This window comes from Crotalus tigris, unplaced genomic scaffold (genome assembly GCF_016545835.1).
Source record: "Crotalus tigris isolate CLP2741 ecotype Arizona unplaced genomic scaffold, ASM1654583v1 scf7180000023713.2527936, whole genome shotgun sequence".
Classification (NCBI taxonomy): Eukaryota; Metazoa; Chordata; class Lepidosauria; order Squamata; family Viperidae; genus Crotalus; species Crotalus tigris.
Genome location: NW_024100135.1, coordinates 508,895 through 530,779, shown reverse-complemented (window position 1 = coordinate 530,779; position 21,885 = coordinate 508,895). Strand labels below are relative to the sequence as shown.

Genomic DNA, 21,885 nt, shown 5'->3' with positions numbered 1-21,885 from the left:
CCACAACCTACGCTCGGTTATTTAGCGCAAACTCACTTATTCCCTGAGACTTCCCCCAGAGTAAACAGGAAGAGAATAATCCAACCACCACGTTTCTTCGGTCCCTTTGTTTCCAGCAAAACGTTCACGCCCCTCTCCTACACGTCTGCGAGGCAAAATATATAATTCGAAAACTAAATAGCGTCCCGTAGGCATTCGCAGAGGTGAGAATTCAACTACAAGGTGGAGAGCGGGAAAACCGAAAGAATGTCGCGATAAAAACTGAAGAATTGCAAGATGAAACTCGTAGTTTCTTAGGATTGCTGCGTAGAAGCCTGGTCTATTCAGATGAAAAAGTGGTATTTTGAAAGTAGAACAAAATAGTTTTGCGCGTTTAGAACGAGAAAGAAGGATATCGATCTCTTAGCACAGTTATCAAGTGAGAAATTAAATAATTTTTATCTTTTATTATAGGGTATTTATGTTTGGGACTGCATTTATCAGGAGCGAAAGGGCTATTTTAAATTTTTGAATTCCCAAAAATTCAAACAGCTCTTTTGTCTGCTGTCTGGACATTCCGGATCTTCGGCCAATATTTGCACTCATTCAGTCACATGATCATGGAGGAGAAAACTAAGAAAAAATAAGTGTGATGATGACGATGATGAAGAGGATATGTTATTAAGTCTGTATCAACTCTTAACTATATAGATGGATTTTGTCCAGGATATAAATAAATAAAATGAGTATACTTTATGATAAAATGACTGTCTGGCCCAAACAATAGTCAAAGTGTCTTGATCACAAATCTGTTTTAAATAAAGTATGTAGAAATTTGGATTTAACTCACTAAATTCACATGTTATTTTTGTTTATTGCTTCTCTAGATGATTCCATGACTAGCCATATGAGCAAAGTACAAATCCATTAAAAATATAAAACAATCAAGCAAAACTAAAACAACAAAAACAATAAAGATAACAATTACTGTTTTTTTAGTCTCTTATGTTCCAGAAATGAAAAGGTTAAATTCACAGTCACAACAGATATAGCACTGCCAGAGCTGACAAGCCAGGCTGCAGAGTTAAAGATGGAAATTTGTTTTGTACAAAGCTTCAGAGACAGATTAAAACAATTCTCTCTAAAATAATTAATTAGCAACTATTTTAAAATACTGTAGCAAATGAAAATGTATGTTGTTTTTCTGCTAGATTCTTTAAGAAATATATTGAATTGGAAAATAGAGTTGATGTACACTTTTGGCTGAACCTGAGCCACAATATTGGATATATATCTGCTTTTTTAATATTTTTCTTTTCTTTTTTTCTTTTGGTGCTTTTGAGTCAGTGTAGACTCTTGATGATTGCCTGGACAAGTCCTACAGTTTTCTTGACAAGATTTTGGAAGTAATTTGCTATTGTTCCTTCTTAGGACTGAGAGATCATGATTGGCCCACAGTCATCCAGCTGGCTTGATGCCTAAATCAGGACTAGAATCAGAGTCTCTCAGTTTCTAGCTTTATGCTTTGACCACTATACCAAACCAGGTCTCCTATCTGCTTATTACAGAAAGAAAATTTCTGGGAATGAAGCCTGGCCTTTTATAGAGATGCAACCATTAGGCTTAGTTCTTCCTATGTACAAACTGAAATGTTTGTATACCATTTGTAAATCACACAAGATTCTTGAAGATTTGCTCATTTTGTCACATATTTACTTTTACTATAAAATCAAGTATAGCAAGTTTAATGAAATGAGAGGGGAGAAGGAAGATGTCTGTCTATATGACATTTGTTATACAAATGGGAATGCAAAAGATAACAATCTTTTTAAAATTCTCGTTGCTGCATAGTAACAGAGATAATGACCCTTTGCATAAATTAATGTACCTTGAAGAACTGCATTTGCTTTTTCAAGAACTTGTTGAACATGTAGAAAATTGCTTGTGTTAAGCACTCAGCAAATAATTTAAAAAGCAATTCAGTGCTATATTGGCTTGTGGTCTATTACTTACGAGCAGCTGAAACTAAAAATAGTTTTGTTAACTCTTTATTGTGTCATTTTAGATTTTAAAATGTGATACAGAATTTGTGCATTCTCATCTAGTTCATTCCAAAAGGAGTCTCACCAGATTATTCTTGATCTAAGGAGATCATACATGTACTTATTCATGCTGATTTTTTTCCCATACATGGATAGCTTTTAGAGCTCAAAAATTAAACACCTGCAGTAAAATTAAATGGGGCAATCTGCATATTCAGCAAAAAGTCTGTATTGTTGCAAATCTAGTATCCAGAAATTTCAATTGGTTCAAAATGTGGCAGCCCACATGTTTTGTGCAAACCTAGATTTGCACAGGTAGCAGCTCTCTTCCAGAAGCTTTATTGGCTGCCAATGTACTTTTGGTTTCAATTCAAAGTGATGATTGTCATCTTCAAAGCCCTACCTGGCGTGGGACTAGGTTATTTTCCGAGACATATTTACCTGACGCACCAGAGCAGGGATGCAGGGAATGTTATGAGTCCCCTCTCTTAAGGAGGTTCATCTAGTGCAGACATATCAAACTCGTGACATCACATGACGTCACGCAATGTATCGGGACAGTTTTGCTATTGCCGGCAATGGGGTGGGCATGGCTTCTGCGTGATGCGTCTGGCCTGTGGGCCGGACACCCCTGATCTAGTGAGACCAAGAGGAAGAGCCTTCTCTGTGGTGGCTCCTTCCTTGTGGAACATCATCCCTGCAGAAACAATACTGGCCTCCACTTTGACACTCTTTTGAAAGGCCCTGAAGATATGTTCTAATAATGGGCCTGGAGTGTTTTGAGTAATATGGAGTCCATCAAGTAGCTGGTCTGATTGTTGGTGGGGGGTGGAGAGGTTTCCGCATTGGGATTTTATCTTTGTAAGCCTCCCAAAGTCACCATGAGCGAGTTGGGTAGCTACATAAATTTTCTTAATAAAAAAAATGTGCTATAGTATCATGCAGATTAATATACAGGATAAAGAATTGTCTGTCCCCTTAAGGAACTTACAGACTTAAAAGGATGCAAGTTAATCACATGTATGATGGAACTACTGAAAAAACTAGAGCAATAGGCCTCTTCTGGAAATAAAGAACATGCTGAAGGCATTAGCATGCCATGTTTGTCTTGGTGCCAAGAAAATTGCACAATTGTATTTATGTAGTTACCAAAAATAGAGGATTTCTTTACCATCACCTTGACCAGGGGTAGGCAACCTTGGCTCTTGTATGATTCGTGGACTTCAACTCCCAGAATTCCTGAGCCAGCCAGCTGGGATTGGAGTCCATGAGTCAAAAGAGCCAAGGTTGTCTATCCCTGACCTTGACTTATTTATTAATAGCATTTCTCACCTGCCCAAGCCAAAGAACTCTGGGTAGCAGTATAGTTTGGACAAATTCAAGTTTGTCAGATTCTTAGATTTTGTTGGAGGAAACATTACTTGAGCAAGTGTGGTTATGCTTGAGTGCAGACATTTCCTTTAAACTAACATGTAATGAGGTGAAACCATACGTGAAACCCCAAACCACTTGAATAATGCAGTTCAGGAAAATACCTTTATAATGGAAACAACACCTCTTAATACAAGATAAGATATTTCTATTACTTATTAATTCAGAATTAATTTTTACCCTGAAAGATGCGTAAGTTTATATTTAAGTATATAGCATAAACTTTCATTCTTTTCCTCCCTAAGAACAGTGGATGTTAAGAACCTGCCACAGTCAAACTCTTAGAGACTAGAAGTATATTCATTCACCTTGTCCAGTAATGAATTATAACTAAACTTTTAAACATGTTATATTTACAAGGGTCATGGTGGCGAACCTATGGCACGCATGCCACAGGTGGCACGCGAGCCATAGCAGGGCCGAGCTGCTCCCTCCTCTCCGCGCATGCGCAGCTTTCCACAGCTGCACATGCGTAGCTCTCCACACATGTGCAATCTGCGAATAGGCAAGAGGCTATAAAGGGATCAACTTTCGGCAGAAGCAGGCACGGAAAACGAGGCAGCAGCCCTATGTGCATCCTCATTTGCGAGTGTGCCCCTGCCCTGCCAGGCAAGCGGAGCCCCGGCATCTTCGGCAGAAGAGCGCAGGAGGGCAGCGGAAGGCATGAGGAGCCCCAACCCCAGCACAGTCCCTCCTCCCCCACTCGGAAGAGCTGCGGGGCTCAGGAGCCTCCCCCCATGCCCCACCCGCTGAACAAGATGCCCTCCTGCCCACTGCCCCACCCACCAGAGCAACATTGAGTTGGCCACACCCACAATGGCCACGCCCACCCAGTCTACCATTTCCACCATAGCCATGCCCACCCGGCACCCGGTGATACATAAGTGGGATTTGGGTTGCAGTTTGGGCACTCAGTCTCTAAAAGGTTCGCCACCACTGTACAAGGGGGTACAGTAATAATTAAGTTATTAAAGACCATGTTGCAGCAAAATAGAACCCTAAAACCTATGTAGAGATATTAAACTTTAAGTAAAAGTAGGAAGTAGGATCTTATATTTTGGATTATTCTAGATATTTTGGTCCTAATGTGTGTTCAGTCCAGTGGGACAAAATATCCTACAATTGAACTAAAACCAGTTGCTGTTTGTACACCAGTGCTGCCTCTTGAAGGAATGGTATTATCTCTGTGGGAGCAAGTTTATAATTTTGGTCATTTGACTCATAGGTGAAAGACATGGCAGGGGGGCTTTGGCCCAATTTCAACTGATGCATCAATTGTTGGACTAGGTAGGAAGACTACTACTACTACTACTACTACTAATAATAATAATAATAATAATAATAATAATAATGAAGATTACTACAAATACATGGGTATCCTTCAAGCTGACAACATCAAGCACACTGAAGTCAAGAAAAAGATTAGAGGTGAATATATCAAGAGAGTGAAGAAGATCTTAAAGTCCAAACTCAATGGAGGAAATACCATAAAGGCAATCAACACCTGGGCAATTCCAGTCATTAGGTACACAGCTGAATAGTGGACTGGACTCAAGCAGAACTAAAAGCAATGGATAGGAAGACCAGAAAAATAATGACAATGAATCATGCCCTTCATCCACGCAGTGACATTGATAGACTTTATCTACCAAGGCAAATAGGTGGGCGTGGAATGCTCCAAGTACATCAGATGGTTGAAGAAGAAAAAATGGCTTTGGAAGAATATCTGAAGAGCAATGATGAAGATGCACTGAAATTAGTATATCAGGAAGGCTTACTGACTACTGGAGAGACCAAACTGGCCTACAAGAAAGACCAAATGAAGAACAGAATAGAGGCATGGGAAGAAAAAGCACTACATGGCCAATACATGAAAAAAATAGCTGGGAAAGCAGATAATAATAAAACCTGGCAATGGCTAAGAGCAGGAAAATTGAAGAAAGAGACCGAGGGAATAATTCTGGCTGCACAAGACCAAGCCTTAAGGACAAATGCATACAAAGTCAAAATTGAGAAGACAGCAACAGACAGTAATTGCCGCCTATGCAAAGAAGCTGAAGAAACAGTGGACCACTTGGTAAGCTGTTGCAAGAAGATTGCACAAACTGATTACAAGCAGCGGCATGACAAAGTAGCAACAATGGTGCATTGGAAGATCTGCAAAAAATATAATTTGACTGTAAGCAAAAACTGGTGGGATCATAAAATAGAGAAAGTCATAGAAAATGATAAAATTAAACTGCTCTGTGACTTCAGAATTCAAACAGACAAGCACCTGCAACATAACACCCAGACTTAACAATTGTCGATAAGAAAGACAAAAAAGTCTGGATAGTGGACGTGGCAGTGCCTGGAGACAGCAGAATAGACGAGAAAGAACTGGAGAAGATAACAAAATACAAAGACCTACAAATAGAAATAGAAGGACTGTGGCAAAAGCAAGCAAGGGTAGTACCAATAGTAATAGGCTCCTTGGGTGCAATCCCAAAACAACTGGAGCACCACTTGAACACCATTGGCATTGACAAATTCGCCATGAGTCAATTGCAAAAGGCGGCCTTACTAGGAACTGCTTCCATCCTGCGACAATACCTGTAATACCATCAAACATCCACATCTGCCTATCCCAGGTCTTGGGTAAGGACTCGATAGGTAGACAAAATGCCAAATCCAGTCTGAACATCTGGCTGACTGTGCGATGATCAATAATAATAATAATAATAATAATAATAATAATAATAATAATAATGTTGGAAGGGAGGATGGGACCTTGGAGGTCATCTAGTCCAACCCCCTGCTCAGAGAGGAAACCCTATACCATTTTGGACAAATGGCTGTCCAGTCTCTTCTTAAAAACTTCCAGTGTTGGAGCATTCACCGCTTCTGGAGGCAAGTTGTTCCACTGGTTAATTGTTCTAACTGTCAAGAAGTTTCTCCTTAGTTCTAGGTTGCTTCTCTCCTTAATTAGTTTCCATCCGTTGCTTCTTGTCCTGCCTTCAGGTGCTTTGGAAAATAGCTTAATTCCCTCTTCTTTATGGCAGCCCCTGAGATATTGAAATACTGCTATCATGTCCCCCCTCGTCCTTCTCTTCATTAAACTAGACATACCCAATTCCAGCAGTTATTCATGTTTTATAATAATTTGATTTGCAATGAGCTCTGCTTAGGACTGCTTTTGATAATCACCTAGAAACGGAAGTTGGTTCAAATTGTTAACTGGCATTTGTTGTTGATCATCTTACACTTATTTTGCATGCCTTGTGCAGGTTAGCAATAGGTTTCATGGTGCAATTCTAAGTGCTGGTTTGTACTAATAAAATTGAATGCAAGTTTGGCATCAGGATTCCTGCAGGACTTCTTGAGTTCATATGTCCAAGGAGCTCCTCCTTGGAGAAGCTATTCTTGGTCTCCCAATTTTATGAAGGAAAGCTAGAAAGGGCTGCTTTTTCATCATGGTGCTAATTAGATTAGCTCCTTCAGTGACAGCCTTTCAGTGAAATCTACTGTTCCAGCATGCCTTCAGGGACTGTTCAGCATCTGATTTTTTTATCTACTGCAATAGGTATATTACCAATTGCTACTAGTCAGAAAACTTGATGAAAACTCTGTAATTTCAAAATACGTGGACAGATTTAACCATAGTTTCAACTGGGAAATTGTAAGTATCCCAGACCAAGCCTAGTCCAAAAAAACACTAGAGAATTCTTGGAAGCCTGGCACTCAGACAAATCAGCCACAACTGATACATATAGATAAACATCTACATATTATTCCAAAGAGATAATCAAAAAGCCAAAAAGGAAACCAAAAAACCTAAACACCTCCTTCATCAGCAATCAATAGACAAGTAGAGATTAATACCAAGAATAATACTAGCTCAACAATGAAAAAATAAAAAAATACCTCAATCAACCAACTCAGGCAAACAAGCTAATAGCAAACAACAGCCCAATCAAGAAACCACCAGGAACAGTCCCACCAACACTGACAACGCAAGTCACTAGTATATACAAAGAGAGCAAATCCCACTCCTTTTGGGTAATGAAACATCTGCAAGAAAACAACCAAGTTCAGAAACCTCCAAGGATCCCACAGTTCAATCCTGAGCTACAAATATTCTGCTCTATAAGTAACTGATGTTTATAAGGTGTGGATTTTTATTATTAAGAAGTTGTAATACTTTGCTTGAGTGGGATACAAACAGACATTTTAGCATAAATCTTTTGTTACTGATTGTCATTTTCAACAGAATACCCATTACAGGTAGTCCTCGACTTATAAGTCTGACAACTACAGTTGTAAATCATGATGGCCATAAAGCAGGTCACCCATACAACTGACCCAGTGTTACAACCTTTTTTGTAGCAGTTGTTAAGTGAATGCCATGGTCGTTAAGTGAACCCATTGTTTGCTATGGGGCATTTTTGCCGGAAACTAGAAGAAAATGCTAATTTTTGGCAAAATTATTGTGCTCAAAATGTGGTCATGTAACTGGGGAGATGGCCGTCGGAACTTTAAAACCGGGTCATAAGTACCTTTTGGGGAGGGGTCCATTGTAACTTCAGTTGCTAATCGACTAGTCATGAGTCAAACACTACCTGTATAATAATATGGAATGAAAACTTTGAAAATGTCATATCATATAAAACAATATAAATATTTCCTTTTCTAATACTAAACAAATACAACATAGGGAGCTCTCCCCATTAAACCACGATTTTCCAGAACAGTTTGAAAAATGCAAACAATAGCTGCACCCGTAGTAAAATAATATTGTATGATTTTTAATACGTTAATTTAAATGGCAACAAAAATCTTCAATCTGAAGATGCCACTTAATCTTGCTTAATTATATCCTCATCTTCATTACTTACTAAAAAAATAAAGGTAGCTCTGTTGACCCAGCAGAAAATTTTACACCTTTTTTAAATGCAATTAAAAGATGAAAGTGAAATTTTAAAATTTAAAAGTTTAATTAGACTAAAATATTAATAAAGTAAAAAACAAGATATTGGTGAGAAAATGGAAGATCTAACCACACATTAACCTTAATACTGGAGAAAGGAAGATTTTTAGGTTATAATCAGTTGTTTTTACTGATTGAACAGCATCTGCCAATAGAACAATCATTAGTTGCCACAGGGGTTACCACAAGGAAGAGGGAGTCAAGCTATTCTCCAAAGCACCTGAAGATAAGACAAGAAGCAATGGATGGAAATTAAGCAAGGAGAGAAGCAACCTAGAACTAAGGAGAAACTTCCTGACAATTACAACAATTAACCAGTGGAACAACCTGCCTCCAGAAGCGGTGAATGCTCCAACACTGGAAGTTTTTAAGAAGAGACTGGACAGCCATTTGTCTGAAATGGTATAGGGTTTCCTGCCTGGGCAAGGGGTTGGACTAGATGACCTCCAAGATCCTATCCAACTTTATTATTATTATAGTAACCAGTATTTGCAAAATTAATGAGGAATTCCTTAGGGCTGTTCTATATAACCTGAAAATGAAAATCAGGGGCATCCATAGAAAGGAAGTGGTCAAAGAAGTAAAAATGGAGACTACAGTCACACAATTGAAGTTCCTTTCCTTTTATGTTGTTGTGATGTGTGCAATAAATGTTAAAAGTGGATGTGGCTTTAATTGCATTCAGTTGTACTCATCGTATTGATTGTTTTGATACACAAACACCTAACTGAAAATGAAGCTTGCTTAAGAAAAGTGCTATCCAGACTTTAGTAATTCTTCAGTTCTGGCAATGATGCCGGGCAGTTGTCCTGAAAAGTTACCATGATCTCCAATTGATGGAATCCTCTGTTTCTTACTTTCCTACTCATGCAGGAAAATAAACACCAGTGATGTTTCTTTCTGTGTGTGTGTGGGGGGGGTGTCTTTGAAGACATATGATTTTATTGATGGAGCTTTTGTAAGAGTCCCCATCCACTTGAAGCATCTTCTGATAGACAAGAAAGGGAAGGGTGATTTACTTTGTTATCTATTATTTAGTCTAGGAGGAGATATTGGTTGACGTTTGTCAGTTTCACTTGGTTAAAAAAATCCTTGTAGCATTCTATGGATAAACCTGTTAAAAGGAAAAAAGATCCAGTGTTTCATTGGTCTGCTGGGAAGATCAGGCCTGCTTTAAAAGGAACAGGCAGCCCAGTACCAAGATGAAATGGTCATGGAGGGCAGAAATCAGTGAGTGGAGGGGAAAGATAGTCCTGCCATATTGCATGGTATTCAGTTGAAATAGAAACCTTTGCCTTAAAGAAATGAAGAACAGCCGGCAGACTATAGAGCACTGCTTGGGCCAGAACTAGGAAAGCACTGTTCTTAAGCTAGAATAAGACACGACAGACAGTTCCCTTCGCCTTTGGCTGGAGACAAGCTGAGGATAATATGCAGTTAGCTGACTATAACTGGAACTAAGATGAAATAGGACATATGGATCAGTACTTAGAATGATTTTGAAGGGGGATACAGGGAGGAAAAGAACAAGATATCAAATCCTTTCACTTGTCAGAATTGAAGTACTTATTTGATTACTGTACACAGAGATTTGCAGCCTTATGATCAGTGCTCAAAACCCTGTTGGCACATCAGGCTGCTACAGGGAAAACTGTGGCTTGCCCATTTTTTAAATTGCTTGTCCCTGAAATCAATGATGAACTAGAAGCCTTTTTTCCACCTAGCTTGTTACCCTTTCAGCTTTATTTGAAATTGTAAGCCTACATACAGTACTTAGGTTTATCTGGATATAACCACATTCGACATGATTGATATTCCCGAATTTTGGCCAGCAACATTTTCTGGGCCTCTCACTTAAAAAAAAGTGCAAAACAACAACGCTGCCTGTTCAAGCCATTGTAAAATATATATAAAAATCCTTGACTTCCAAGTCAACTTTCTGAAAAACAAATCTTATTGTTCCAGCTCCTCCTATTTGGCAAAGCACATTACATGTCCACACACACACACACACACAAAAAGGGGGGGACGATAACAAAAGCACGCCTGGCCTCGCTTCCCTTGAACGGATCGCGATAGCCGGGTCGGAAACGCAGAACAGAACCTACATAGGAAAAAAAGGGAGGTCTTTAAATTCTGGGCGTGATAAGCGTTCCAGATCTCCACTCGCATATTGAGGTGCTTCTGAGAAGCTTCCCCTCCAGCCAATCACGATCTGCAATCTAAGAATCGCCCCTATCTTGAGGAGGGGCCTTTACCGGTCGTCCTCCGCGTTGCTTCGATTTGTGTGGGTAAACGTTGAGTCGCTGTGGTGTGGTCTTGTCTTTTATCGTGCCGGGGCATCTCTCTGGCAGGTCTTAACCGATCTTTTCGCTTTTTTTTTTTTTCTTTCGCGCGCCAATTGTGTGCCCTGCACACTCATCCCTTCGCCAAAGCCGCCGCCGCCATGTCTTCCCCGTCCTCTGGGGAACAGTACGAGGAGGAGGAGGACGGCGCATACGAGAGCCAGGCCAAGCGGCTGAAACCTAGCGCCGCCGCCGAAGAGGGGGAGATCGAGTATGGGGCAGAGGAGGGCGAGAGCCGTCGGGAAAAGGCCGCCCCTCGCACAGGGGGCTTCTCCGGAGGGGTAAGGAAAGCGGGCGCGGCGCACCGTCTTTTTTGTTCCCGTCGCTCGCGGGCTGGGCAGGGGAATAGAGGCAGCTGTCCAGCGACGGGTTTACTCAGGTGCCGCCTCGGGGTCTCCCTGCCCCAATTAGGGGGAGAGCGGGGTGATGTTGGTGTTCGTTGAGGAGCCTGTGGATGTCCTGGCCCGGGATTTAACGCATCTTTAAAGGGCTAGTTTGTGTTTTTTTTAAAGACCCTGATCATTCCTGCATTTTCGGTGGCAGTCTTAAGTACGGTATATTCCATCTTGATTTTTGAGAACCCGGAGAGGCTTTCTTTCCGAATTATCCTTGCATATCCTAAGCATATTCACAAGCTGAACATATTTAAATCCTTTTCGGTCTCTTGGCATCCCACAAATTGGAAACTTGCATCATACATAAACGTTCACTATCGCTTTCAAATTTTAGGGAGATGAAAGCTGTGATTTTTCTTTGTTCTGAAAAGTAATCCTGGACTCGGTATACCGTATTCTGCCATGTTTATTTTCCTTCCCTCATTCATCTCAAGAAGGGAAGAGAGTTGTGAATTGGAAGCTGATAACTGTTACAGTCCTTTCCTCTTTGTTATTAGAGTTATATTTTCAGTCTTCTAAGTAAGCTTTGTCCTAGGGTTATGGGAACTCTACTCTTGTGGGATGGAAGAATAATAAATTAGGACAATATAAAGTACTGGAAGCGGTCTGAACCCAGAAACAGACAGCTTGGCATATTTGATCTTGGAAATACCTGAAGTAATTGGGATCATGTTAGAATTCTCCTGAATTCTGGCTGTTTCAGATTTCAAATTAGACATTTCAACTGCAAAATATTTTGCAATCAGTTTTATTTAAGCCTTGGTCTACAGTAGGTTTGTTCTATTCATCATTCTGCCGTATGGCTTGTTTATTCATGGGTTACTGATTGAACTACAATTAGCTAGAATTCTCACAACTTGGTCATCATTATCTTGTTGAGATTACCGAATTTATCGCTTTTCATTTTTACAGTTTTTAACTCAGCAGAAAGGGGCTTGAAATTTTGTTCATCAACTAGAGTTAACTACTCAAAAACAAAATAAAACAGGTCATAATTGGTATTTGGAGGGGAGTCAGCAACAGAAAGATCTAGTTTGAAAATGATCCAGATCCATCCTAGGGCTGTTGAAGAAGATTCTGAAAAAATCCTTCCAGTGCATTGCTATGGGAAAAGCAGCAGAACAGTTTCTTAAACTGTTCCTCCCTCCCCTTGTCCTAGGATCCAGAGCTGAACATTCAGCTTATCTCATACTCCCAGTACTCACATTTATAGGTGCAACACAAGGAAAGAGGGGATATGCATATGCAACATGTTACATTATAATTCAAAAGGAAATACAGGATGGCCACTGCTAGTACAGGTTCTGGAAAGAATTTAGGAACTGCTTTATCTGTTGTCAGTTTGTTCATGGAAAACATTAGCAAGAAGAATAAGCCATTATAAGGAGAGATTCTCAGAAACTGAGGATAGGGAATTAATTTTAATGCCTCACTGTCAGAAATGGCCCTCTTATTGGGATATGTACATTAGCCTGAATCATAGAATCCCAGGATACAGTATTTGTATATTTCAAGTAATTACTGAATAGGACAAATCACTAGGTAAGTTTCAAACAAGTACAATATTATTATAGTGAAGAAACTGCAGGAAAGGAGTACAAGTATATGTTAGCTGCATAATTCCACACATAAGCTATCTTGCCCATCTTGCAGATACAGTATAATTAGACAAGCATTTATAATAAGAGCAATGTCTGAAAGCATAAGTCTGTTGATGTAAATTTATTACATATATAAAATAGTCTCACTGTGTAGTTTAGTTGATAGTAATGAAATATATAAATAATTCAAATGATTTTAATTCAAAAATTATTTGAAAATTAATTAAAATTAATATGGCTTATCTACAAATAAGTATTATTTCCATTCACTTGTTTTGTTGAGCAAATGCAGCTAATAAAATAGCTCTATCCATAGTTTAATTAGTACATTATCTGAACTAACATTTCTAGTTTCAGAGAACAAATCTCAAACTAATTCAATATTATTTCTTGGCTTGAAATGTATATATTTTAAACAAATATAATTTCCCTCACATTTAGATTTTAAAGAATAAAAATATACTGAAAACTATTTTCTTAAGCGTTGGGTCCATAAATAGCTCTATTCTAAAGACAGTTATCTGCTAATTCATTTTTTCATTTAATATATATATAAATACTTTGATTAAACTTCTGATAACATCTTAATTATTAATTTTATAAATGCATTGTTTCGTAAAAGTGAAAAACGTTCTATGACAATCAAATCACCCATTTTATTTTTGGTGATGGACCTTCAGGCAGTAATAATTTAAGTTAAGATGATACTATTGTAAACATATTATTTTACAGATTATCTCTTTGAATAAGAAATACAGAGAATTGTTCATCTTTGAATGGCACCAGTTGTCTGCTTAGAGTCTGGCTGTATTCTGGCAATTAGAATGTATTAATTTCCTGTGTCTTTCACAACTTTGTTGTTCTTCTGTCCAAGTAATATTAAAATAATCTATAATTAATTGTAATCACTAAACTGGAAAAATTATATAACATAAAGTTTGTTAGAATATAAAATTGTGGTTTAAAAATGGTTTTCATATCATAGTGCCTTCCTTTCCTTTCCTTTCCCTTCTTTCTTTTTAATGTTCATAAAGACATTTAGAATTGCCATTACTTATGAAAAAGCCAAGTCTTAAAGTATCCAATGTTCAAGCTAGAGCTAGAGAAAAAATAACAAGTAAATTTAGACAAAATGTTTTATATTTAGGTTATAAGTAGATGAGGTTAGACATGAAAATAGTTTTAACTTCATAGTTCACAATATTACATTTGTTATAATAAGATTTAAAAAGAAACTTAAAATGATTTTATTAGGATGCAGGAGGCAGTCATCACAAAGTTTCCGTTTCTCCTGTGGTCCATGTTCGTGGTCTTTGTGAGTCAGTTGTGGAAGCAGATCTTGTGGAAGCTCTTGAAAAATTTGGGACTATATGGTAGGTTTAATGATTTTTTAAAAAGTTATAAAGGGGAAATGCATTTTGCTGTGGCTGAATTTATATAAAAGGCTAAGACAATTTTTATGGCTTGTTGAAATGATTTAATTTCATAGTTCAAGCTGTTAAAAATAATTCATCACATTATGGCATAATATTATACACAAACCTGCCAATAGAATTTCATTACATTGGAATGAAGAAGCTATGATCAATGATTTCTAAACAATCTCTAAAATCAAGGCATGTTTGGATATAATGTAAAACTGTAGAATTTGCAACCTTAATGAATTATTTTTCTAAATTGAATAAAGAACAACGTGTTTAAGAGGATTCTTCATAATCTGAATATTGAGCCAGTGTGATTCATATCTGCTGATCCTTGCCCCCAGACATATGCAAATTTTGTCAGATTAGTGAAAAATATTCCATGACAAGCTGGGTGAAATAATTTAGACCTGTTTTATATGTATTGTTTTTTATAAATATGTTTCATAGCAGCTAATTTGAAATAATAACATATGAAATAGTTCATGATCAAAATTTTAATAGGCTATTTATAGTTAGTTATTTAAAAGATATAATTTAATTTGATAGTTTGCATTATACTTGACTTTTAAGAAATTAAATTGCCTTGTGCATTTGGCAGTAAGAATTGTATATTAAGTTGTATAAATTTTGCTTTAGCTTAAATTAATTGCTAAATTAATTGCTAAATTAAATCATAATAACTAATTAGTTGTTTTGCTGCTTTTTTCTTGTAGTTATGTGATGATGATGCCATTTAAACGTCAAGCTTTGGTAGAATTTGAGGATATTGAAAGTGCCAAAAAGTGTGTTACTTTTGCAGCAGATGAGCCAGTATACATAGCAGGACAGCAAGCATTTTTCAATTACTCTACAAGCAAAAGAATAACTCGTCCAGGAAATACTGATGACCCATCTGGTGGGAACAAAGTTCTGCTGTTATCAATTCAGAATCCTTTATATCCAATTACTGTGGTATGTCTGCTTTACAGCTTAAATCACAATTACCTTGGTGCTGTGTATTGCCCTATACCAGTGGTTCTCAATCTTCCTAATGCTGTGACCCTTTAATACAATTCCTCATGTTGTGGTGACCCCCAATCATAAAATTATTTTCGTTGCTACTTCATAACTGTAATTTTGCTACTGTTATGAATCGTAATGTAAATATCTGATATGTAGGGTGTATTTTCATTGTTACGAATTGAACATAATTAAAGCATAGTGATTAACCACAAAAACTATATAGCAATGCTCGCTGGAGAAGCTTACTCTTCCTTGCTCAAAAATGTTGGGAGGGAGGGAAGGGGAAGGAAGGAAGGAAGATTGAAGGGGAAAAGAAGGAGATGGAGATTGAAGGGGAAAGGAAGGAAGGAAGGAAGGAGAAAGAGATTGAAGGGGAAGGGATGGAGATGAAAGGGAGGAAGGAAGGAAGGAAGATTGAAGGGGAAAGGAAAGAGATTGAAGGGGAAAGGAAGGAGATGGACAAGGAAGGAGATTGAAGGGGGAAGGAAGGAAGGAGAGAGAGATGGAAGGGGGGAGGCGCTACCAAGGACACACAGGCAGCTCCGCACAATTGCCCAGGGAGGGGGGGAGGCTCTAGTGGAGAGCCTGGTGGAGAGCCAAGAGGCGGCACATCCGGGCTTCGGAAGCTGCGCAGAGGATCTGCGCGCCTCGGAGCCACCGGCTGCCCTCTCACACCTGCCAAGGGATGAAGATGGAGATGGAAGAAAGGAAGGAAGGAAGATTGAAGGGGAAAGGAAGGAGATGGAGAAGGAAGGAGATTGAAGGGGGAAGGAAGGAAGGAAGGAAAGGAAGGAAGGAAAGGAGAAGCAGATTGAAGGGGAAGGGATGGAGTTGGAGATGGAAGGAAGGAAGGAAGATTGAAGGGGAAAGGAAAGAGATGGAGAAGGAAGGAGATTGAAGGGGGGAGGCGCTGCCAAGGATGCACAAGCACCTCCGCACAATTGCCCGGGGAGGCTCTGGTGGAGAGCCAAGCGGCGGCACATCCAGGGCCTCGGAAGCTGTGCGGAGGATCCATGCGCCTCAGAGCCGCTGGCTGCCCTCTCACACCCGCCAACCTGGAACCCCCCATCCTCATCCGGGCACCTCTTGCCCTCTCCCAGACAGCCCCCCAGGGCCTGCCCACCCCTCCAGCTTCCTGAGCGCCATCACAGCGGCGGGGTCATGGGAGCCCCTTTCCACGTAGCGCAGCCCATTGCACGCGAATGGGGAACGGCCGGAGCGCCAGCTCCTGCTTGGAAGGCACCGCTTCTCCCCTCCCAGCCTGGCCGGCTGGCCTCCGACGCACATGCAGGCATCGCCACTGCCTCGCCCTCTTCCCCGCCCCCTGGCCGCTTCCGAGGCCCAGAGCCCGGCGAGCCGGGAAGGAGCCGCTCCTGCCCAGCAGCCCCAAAGCCGTGCCAGAGGGCCAAGGAGGCCTCCGACGGCAAGGGAGGCTGGCCGAGCAGCGCAGGGGAGGCTCCTGCGCTGTGTGGAGGGTGGCCAGGGGTGGAGCGCGGTCGGGCAACCAGGAGGCATGGAGACCGGCTCAGTGCTGCAGCTCAGCTCAGCCGGCAGTGGCAACAGCGGCGGAGCAGCCCAGCGGCAGTGCCAGCAGTGGTCCAGACCTGGCTCAGACCGGCCGCTGAGCCAGCCCAGGGCGGCGTCGAGGGGGTGCGCGATGGCACTGCAGCGGCAGGAGCAGGCACTGTCAGAGGAGAAGGGCGCCCTGGAGGAGGAGGAGGGCAGCGGAGGAGGGCGGTGGTGGCCGGATTGAGGAGCGGTGTCTCAGTTTCTAAAGACCATCGGAAATATGTGTTTTCTGATGGTCTTAGGCAACCCCTGTGAAAGTGTCGTTCAACCCCCAAAAGTATCGCGGCCCACAGGTTGAGAACCGCTGCCCTATACTATGCTTGCTTGTGGCAAGCTTGCGCCTCTCTGCCTACTTTTTACATTGGCAGGATCTCAGAGTGTTCCTTCTGGTTTATAATGAATGTGAAAGCATCCTCATGTATATGCATGCGTTCTTCTTAGTATATTTTGTTCTGTAAAACTGGGAAAATATGGTCTCATTTATGCCGCAGCAGTATTACTTTGGTTGTAGAAAATAATTTGGCTGAACTATAAAATTAGTAATTAATCCTTTTTTTCCTGTTACAGTTTTTGCAAGCCACTTAAGCAACCCATAGCTTATGGGAAAAGAGATAATGATGAAATAGTTTCCTGTTTAACAGTGTCTTGTAATATATTATTTATTAGAGTTCTCAGTATATTATGTTTTTTTAAATTCAGATTTCATTTCCTGTTTTTGTTAGTTACTTTTGACATTCTGTCCTCTAATTTTAGTAGTCTTAATGAATCTCATTGGTTTTAAGTTTTATAAGTAAACATATTATTTTCTACCAAAGTCAAAGCTAAATGATTTCAAAGTAAATATTTAATATATGTTTAGAATGGAAAGCTGTTTTTCATTTTGTCTTCCTTCTCATGAAAGTGAACATATGTGACTCAGAATTGAACTGTGGAATCTTTGATGTTTTCTGAACCTGGTTGTTTACTGGCAGATATTTCATTACCCAACTAGATAACATCATCAATGCGTTGATGTTGATGCAGGCAAACAACCAAGCTCAGAGTGCACTGAGGAGTCCTTCTCATTACTGGATTCAATATTATGATTGAAACAGTATATAAGTTCCATACATTAATAAATAACTGCATTCCTATATAGGAAGAATGTGGATGAAAAACCACCTATATTTTTTATGTAATCCCATTTTAACATTATTTAAAATGAATAACACTGAACCATAGATTTCTTGTGTAAAGCGAAGGACACAATTCCATTATGTGAAGTGAAGACAGTTGTGGAGAGATTTCAGAAGAGCCAGAACACTTTGCTTGGAAGCAGAGTTCTGCTGAATTTGAGTTGAATTCAGTTCTCATGACATTATATATAAATATATATACTTTTAACTTATTGCCAGTTAGATCTTGTAACTTTTCCAAGGACAGTCCTGTAATCTCTTTGTTCCCATAATCCTGGCCAAAACAAGGTCCCAATGGAGTGTATCATACCCGAGGTGATTAATGGACTGGGATAAGACCCCACCTCCTCCCCATATGCATCTTGTTCCCTTCTTTGCCATCTTCGTTATTTTTTAAGTCAGTTTTAATTTTAATATTATTTTAATGTTTTAAAATTTTATCTTGTGGTTTTATTTGGTTATAAGCTGTCGCCTCTAGGTGAGATTGGCAGTATATAAAATAAATAAGTAAATAAATAAATAGTGAAAATGTTATAATAGATTAGTTCAACATTTTTCAGCATTATTTGGATGGGAAATAATTATTTTTCCTTCATTTTGTTCTGTTCTGTTTTATAAATGGTACAAATATTGGGCATACTAACTAACTTTGCAAAGCTACCAGTGCAGCATACAAAATATTTGAAGTATGTATAGTGAAACTGAATTTAAACTTTCTTTTCTGAATTGCATTACAGTATTTTGACTTTTTTTGTCAGAATGGCTTTTTAATAGTTGTGTATATTTTTATTTGTTAACATTTTGAATAATCTTGTAAGATAAAACAGCTGCTCTGTTTTGTAGGATGTCTTGTATACAGTATGCAATCCTGTTGGGAAAGTACAACGTATTGTCATATTCAAGAGAAATGGAATACAAGCCATGGTTGAATATCCTTTTATTACTCTTTTAATAGAAGAAAATATATGTAGCTCAGGGTTGAACTGTGGAGTCCTTAGTGCTCTCTGAGCATGGCAGTTCTATTGAAGATGTTTTTGTTATCCAATTTTATTACTGCATTGTTATGCTATAGCACAGGAACTTACCAGAAAGCTTATTTACTTGTTCGTTTATTCTGCATTTATATTTATGTAACCACTGAATTAGAACAACTTGCAGTAGTTTACAGACAAGTAAAACCAAAACGTAAAATCCAAAGATTAAACAAAATAAAACAGCAATAAAACAGTGCTAGCCCCAATGTAAATAACAGCCCAAAGGTATTTTTTCAAAAGACAACTGAACTTTCTTGGTATTTTCTCTGAATTGAACTGAAGCTTCTTCGTTAAAAAGTAAAATGTTTTCAAAGAAAAACAACCAAGAAAATATAGATGCCTTTTAGAAAAGCACCTTTGGGACAACCATGATCTGGATGAATGAGAATCTCTGTAGACATAAATAACCACCATAAATTATTCCTTAAATGCTCCATAGACCAGTTTTATTCTAACATCTATTGGCAGTGAGATCCAGATGGATGCAAACTGAGCCTTTGTAGGCCTGAATAAGTAGAGATACCCTTGCAGCTGATGAAAAAATAATGCATAAAATTACACTTAGAAGAATGACAATGACTTTCCTCACATTTGTCTTCAAGAATTGTACTTAAATAAATCAGAAACAAATGTTACCTTATGTATAAAATAGGAAAGAGGGGACTTCAGGATTAGATTTTTTTTGGCAATCTTCTAATCAAAGTTAAATACAAAAGACATACATTTAAAGAGTTATGAATTCTGAAATGCGAAGCACTGAATATAGCTTTTAGTTTGTTCACAAAGAAACAAAAGAAAACTACCCCAGACTGCCTCCTTTAGCAATATAATGTAGGCTGAATGTCATTTCATTCTTGGTATTGATAACAACTGAGACTATTTAACCCTGGCAATCAACAAGAAATCTACCAGCAAATCTAGATTTACTGTTGTCAGTACCTCAGTTAAATGGATTCTGAGTGACTTCTAGAACAGCTACAGAGTTCTTTTCTAAAATATTTTGTCTTGTAATTGCTTTATTTAAAAAACTGACTGAAGATCCTTAACATGTCTTATGTTTGAATCAGTTCTTTGTGCTCAGAAAGCAAAAGCTGCACTCAATGGAGCGGATATATATGCAGGATGCTGTACATTAAAAATTGAATATGCAAGGGTAAAGTTTTTATCTTCTTAAGCCTCTCTATTTTGTAGGAGAAAAAGCAATTATTAAAATTCACTATTTTGCTTGTATCTTAACAGCCAACTCGACTTAATGTTATTCGAAATGACAATGATAGTTGGGATTATACTAAGCCATATCTGGGCAGACGAGGTAAGTGTTTGGGTAATTGTATCTATCATATACATATATATGCATATGCAGACAGTTTCTTTAATGCAGTAGTCATTTCAAGCCAAATATCGCTGGTGGAACTTTTGTTAAAGCTTTGTAATCCTGGAAAAGAATAACTTTCAACCTTAGTGGTCCCTGGTGGTATACTGAATTGTTTAGGCCAAGAAGGAACCCATACATGCAAGCATGTTTGCAGTACAAGGATTTGCATTTCTCCAAGCAGCTCTCACTCTTTGGAGGAGAGGACACTGATGCAGACTTTTCCTTACAAACTACAAACTTGCACGCTGCTTCTCCATGGAAAGGAATTTTCCCATATGGTGGACAAGGCATTAAGAAGGATAGAGGACTCCAGCAGGCTGACTCTACACTTCATCATGCACCACATCGGCATCATCAAATGGCCCTCTGAAAAATCTCAGACTTGCAATTCATCTTGACTGCATACTGCATGCATCATCACCACAAGCATGTCAAGAAGGATACTTACAATACTTCCGATTTCATGTCACGAATACCATGGTAGACTGTACCCATTATAATCAGCTTGCATATGGTTCCAGTCTTATATCCCTAGAACAAAGCAGTACAATATGGAAGATTCCAAGTCTTGTTTATCTCTTGTACATTGTGGTAATTGTTTTGGTTGTATGTAAGATAGGTTTTCCAATGTAAATGTTGTCTGAAGGATCATAAGTACTTAAAAATAAATTGAAATTTTGTAGCAATCTATCAGGCAAGTTCCTCAGGTTTTGCTACATTACCCTAAGTATATGTCATTCTTTTTTTTTTTTAACCGCAAAGCATAGCAGGGACATTGTTTACATCAGTAAAAAAAAAAACTGCATGAAAGTGTAAAAAAAATCTTATTCTGTATTTCTCTGTAATTTCTAATGACATGTATAATTTGCTGTATATACTTCTTGAAAATTTAGGCATTAATAGCAGGAAGTTGGGAAACTTATCAAGGTAGAGTATTTAGCAAATTTTGAACATGAAATAAGATTTGACTTTAATAATTATCACAGGATTGGATTTTTTAGGTATTTTGACTGTGAAAATGTACTATTAATATTAGGTCTTGGCTTGCTTTAAGTTTTATCTAAAAGTTGCATTTTATAGATAGTACTTTGATTGTGAAATGTACTATAGTATTAAAATGTAGGCTTTGGAATGAAGAATTAAGTATTTGTAAAAAGTTAATAAGGGGGCTATGCTATTGGTTAGCAGATTATTCAACCACAATGCTATGGTAAAACTTAAACTCTGTTTCAAATTGCCACATAACATAACTATTTAAGACACTAAGTTCACACATTCAATTCAGATTCTGTTTAGGGCAGTGGTTTTCAACCTGTGGGTCGGGACCCCATTTGGGGTCGAACGACCATTTCACAGGGGTCACCAAACAACATTTTCCCCTTTTCCTTAGCTGTGCTACTCCCTTTTATTCTATTGGCTTTTGAAAGCCAATAGAATAGACTATCTTGAATAGAGTCTAATTCTATTGGCTTTCAAAAGCCAATAGGAATTGTCCAGGCTGTCTCTGCCCTGCTGAGCCCGCCAAAAGTCCCATTCTGCAAACGGTG

At 38.7% G+C, this 21,885-nt stretch overlaps 1 protein-coding gene across 1 annotated transcript in view; it reads left to right on the top strand.

Moving 5' to 3' along the window:
* The first annotated feature begins 10,561 nt into the window (after window positions 1-10,561).
* Window positions 10,562-21,885, top strand: part of HNRNPLL (heterogeneous nuclear ribonucleoprotein L like) — a 34,818-nt gene continuing 23,494 nt past the window's right edge. The window contains exons 1-6 of the mRNA XM_039320886.1: window positions 10,562-11,044; window positions 14,014-14,132; window positions 14,897-15,134; window positions 18,773-18,858; window positions 20,020-20,116; window positions 20,203-20,275. Coding sequence (XP_039176820.1) covers window positions 10,865-11,044; window positions 14,014-14,132; window positions 14,897-15,134; window positions 18,773-18,858; window positions 20,020-20,116; window positions 20,203-20,275 — 793 coding nt within the window. The 5' untranslated portion in view covers window positions 10,562-10,864. The remainder of the gene's footprint in view (window positions 11,045-14,013; window positions 14,133-14,896; window positions 15,135-18,772; window positions 18,859-20,019; window positions 20,117-20,202; window positions 20,276-21,885) is intronic.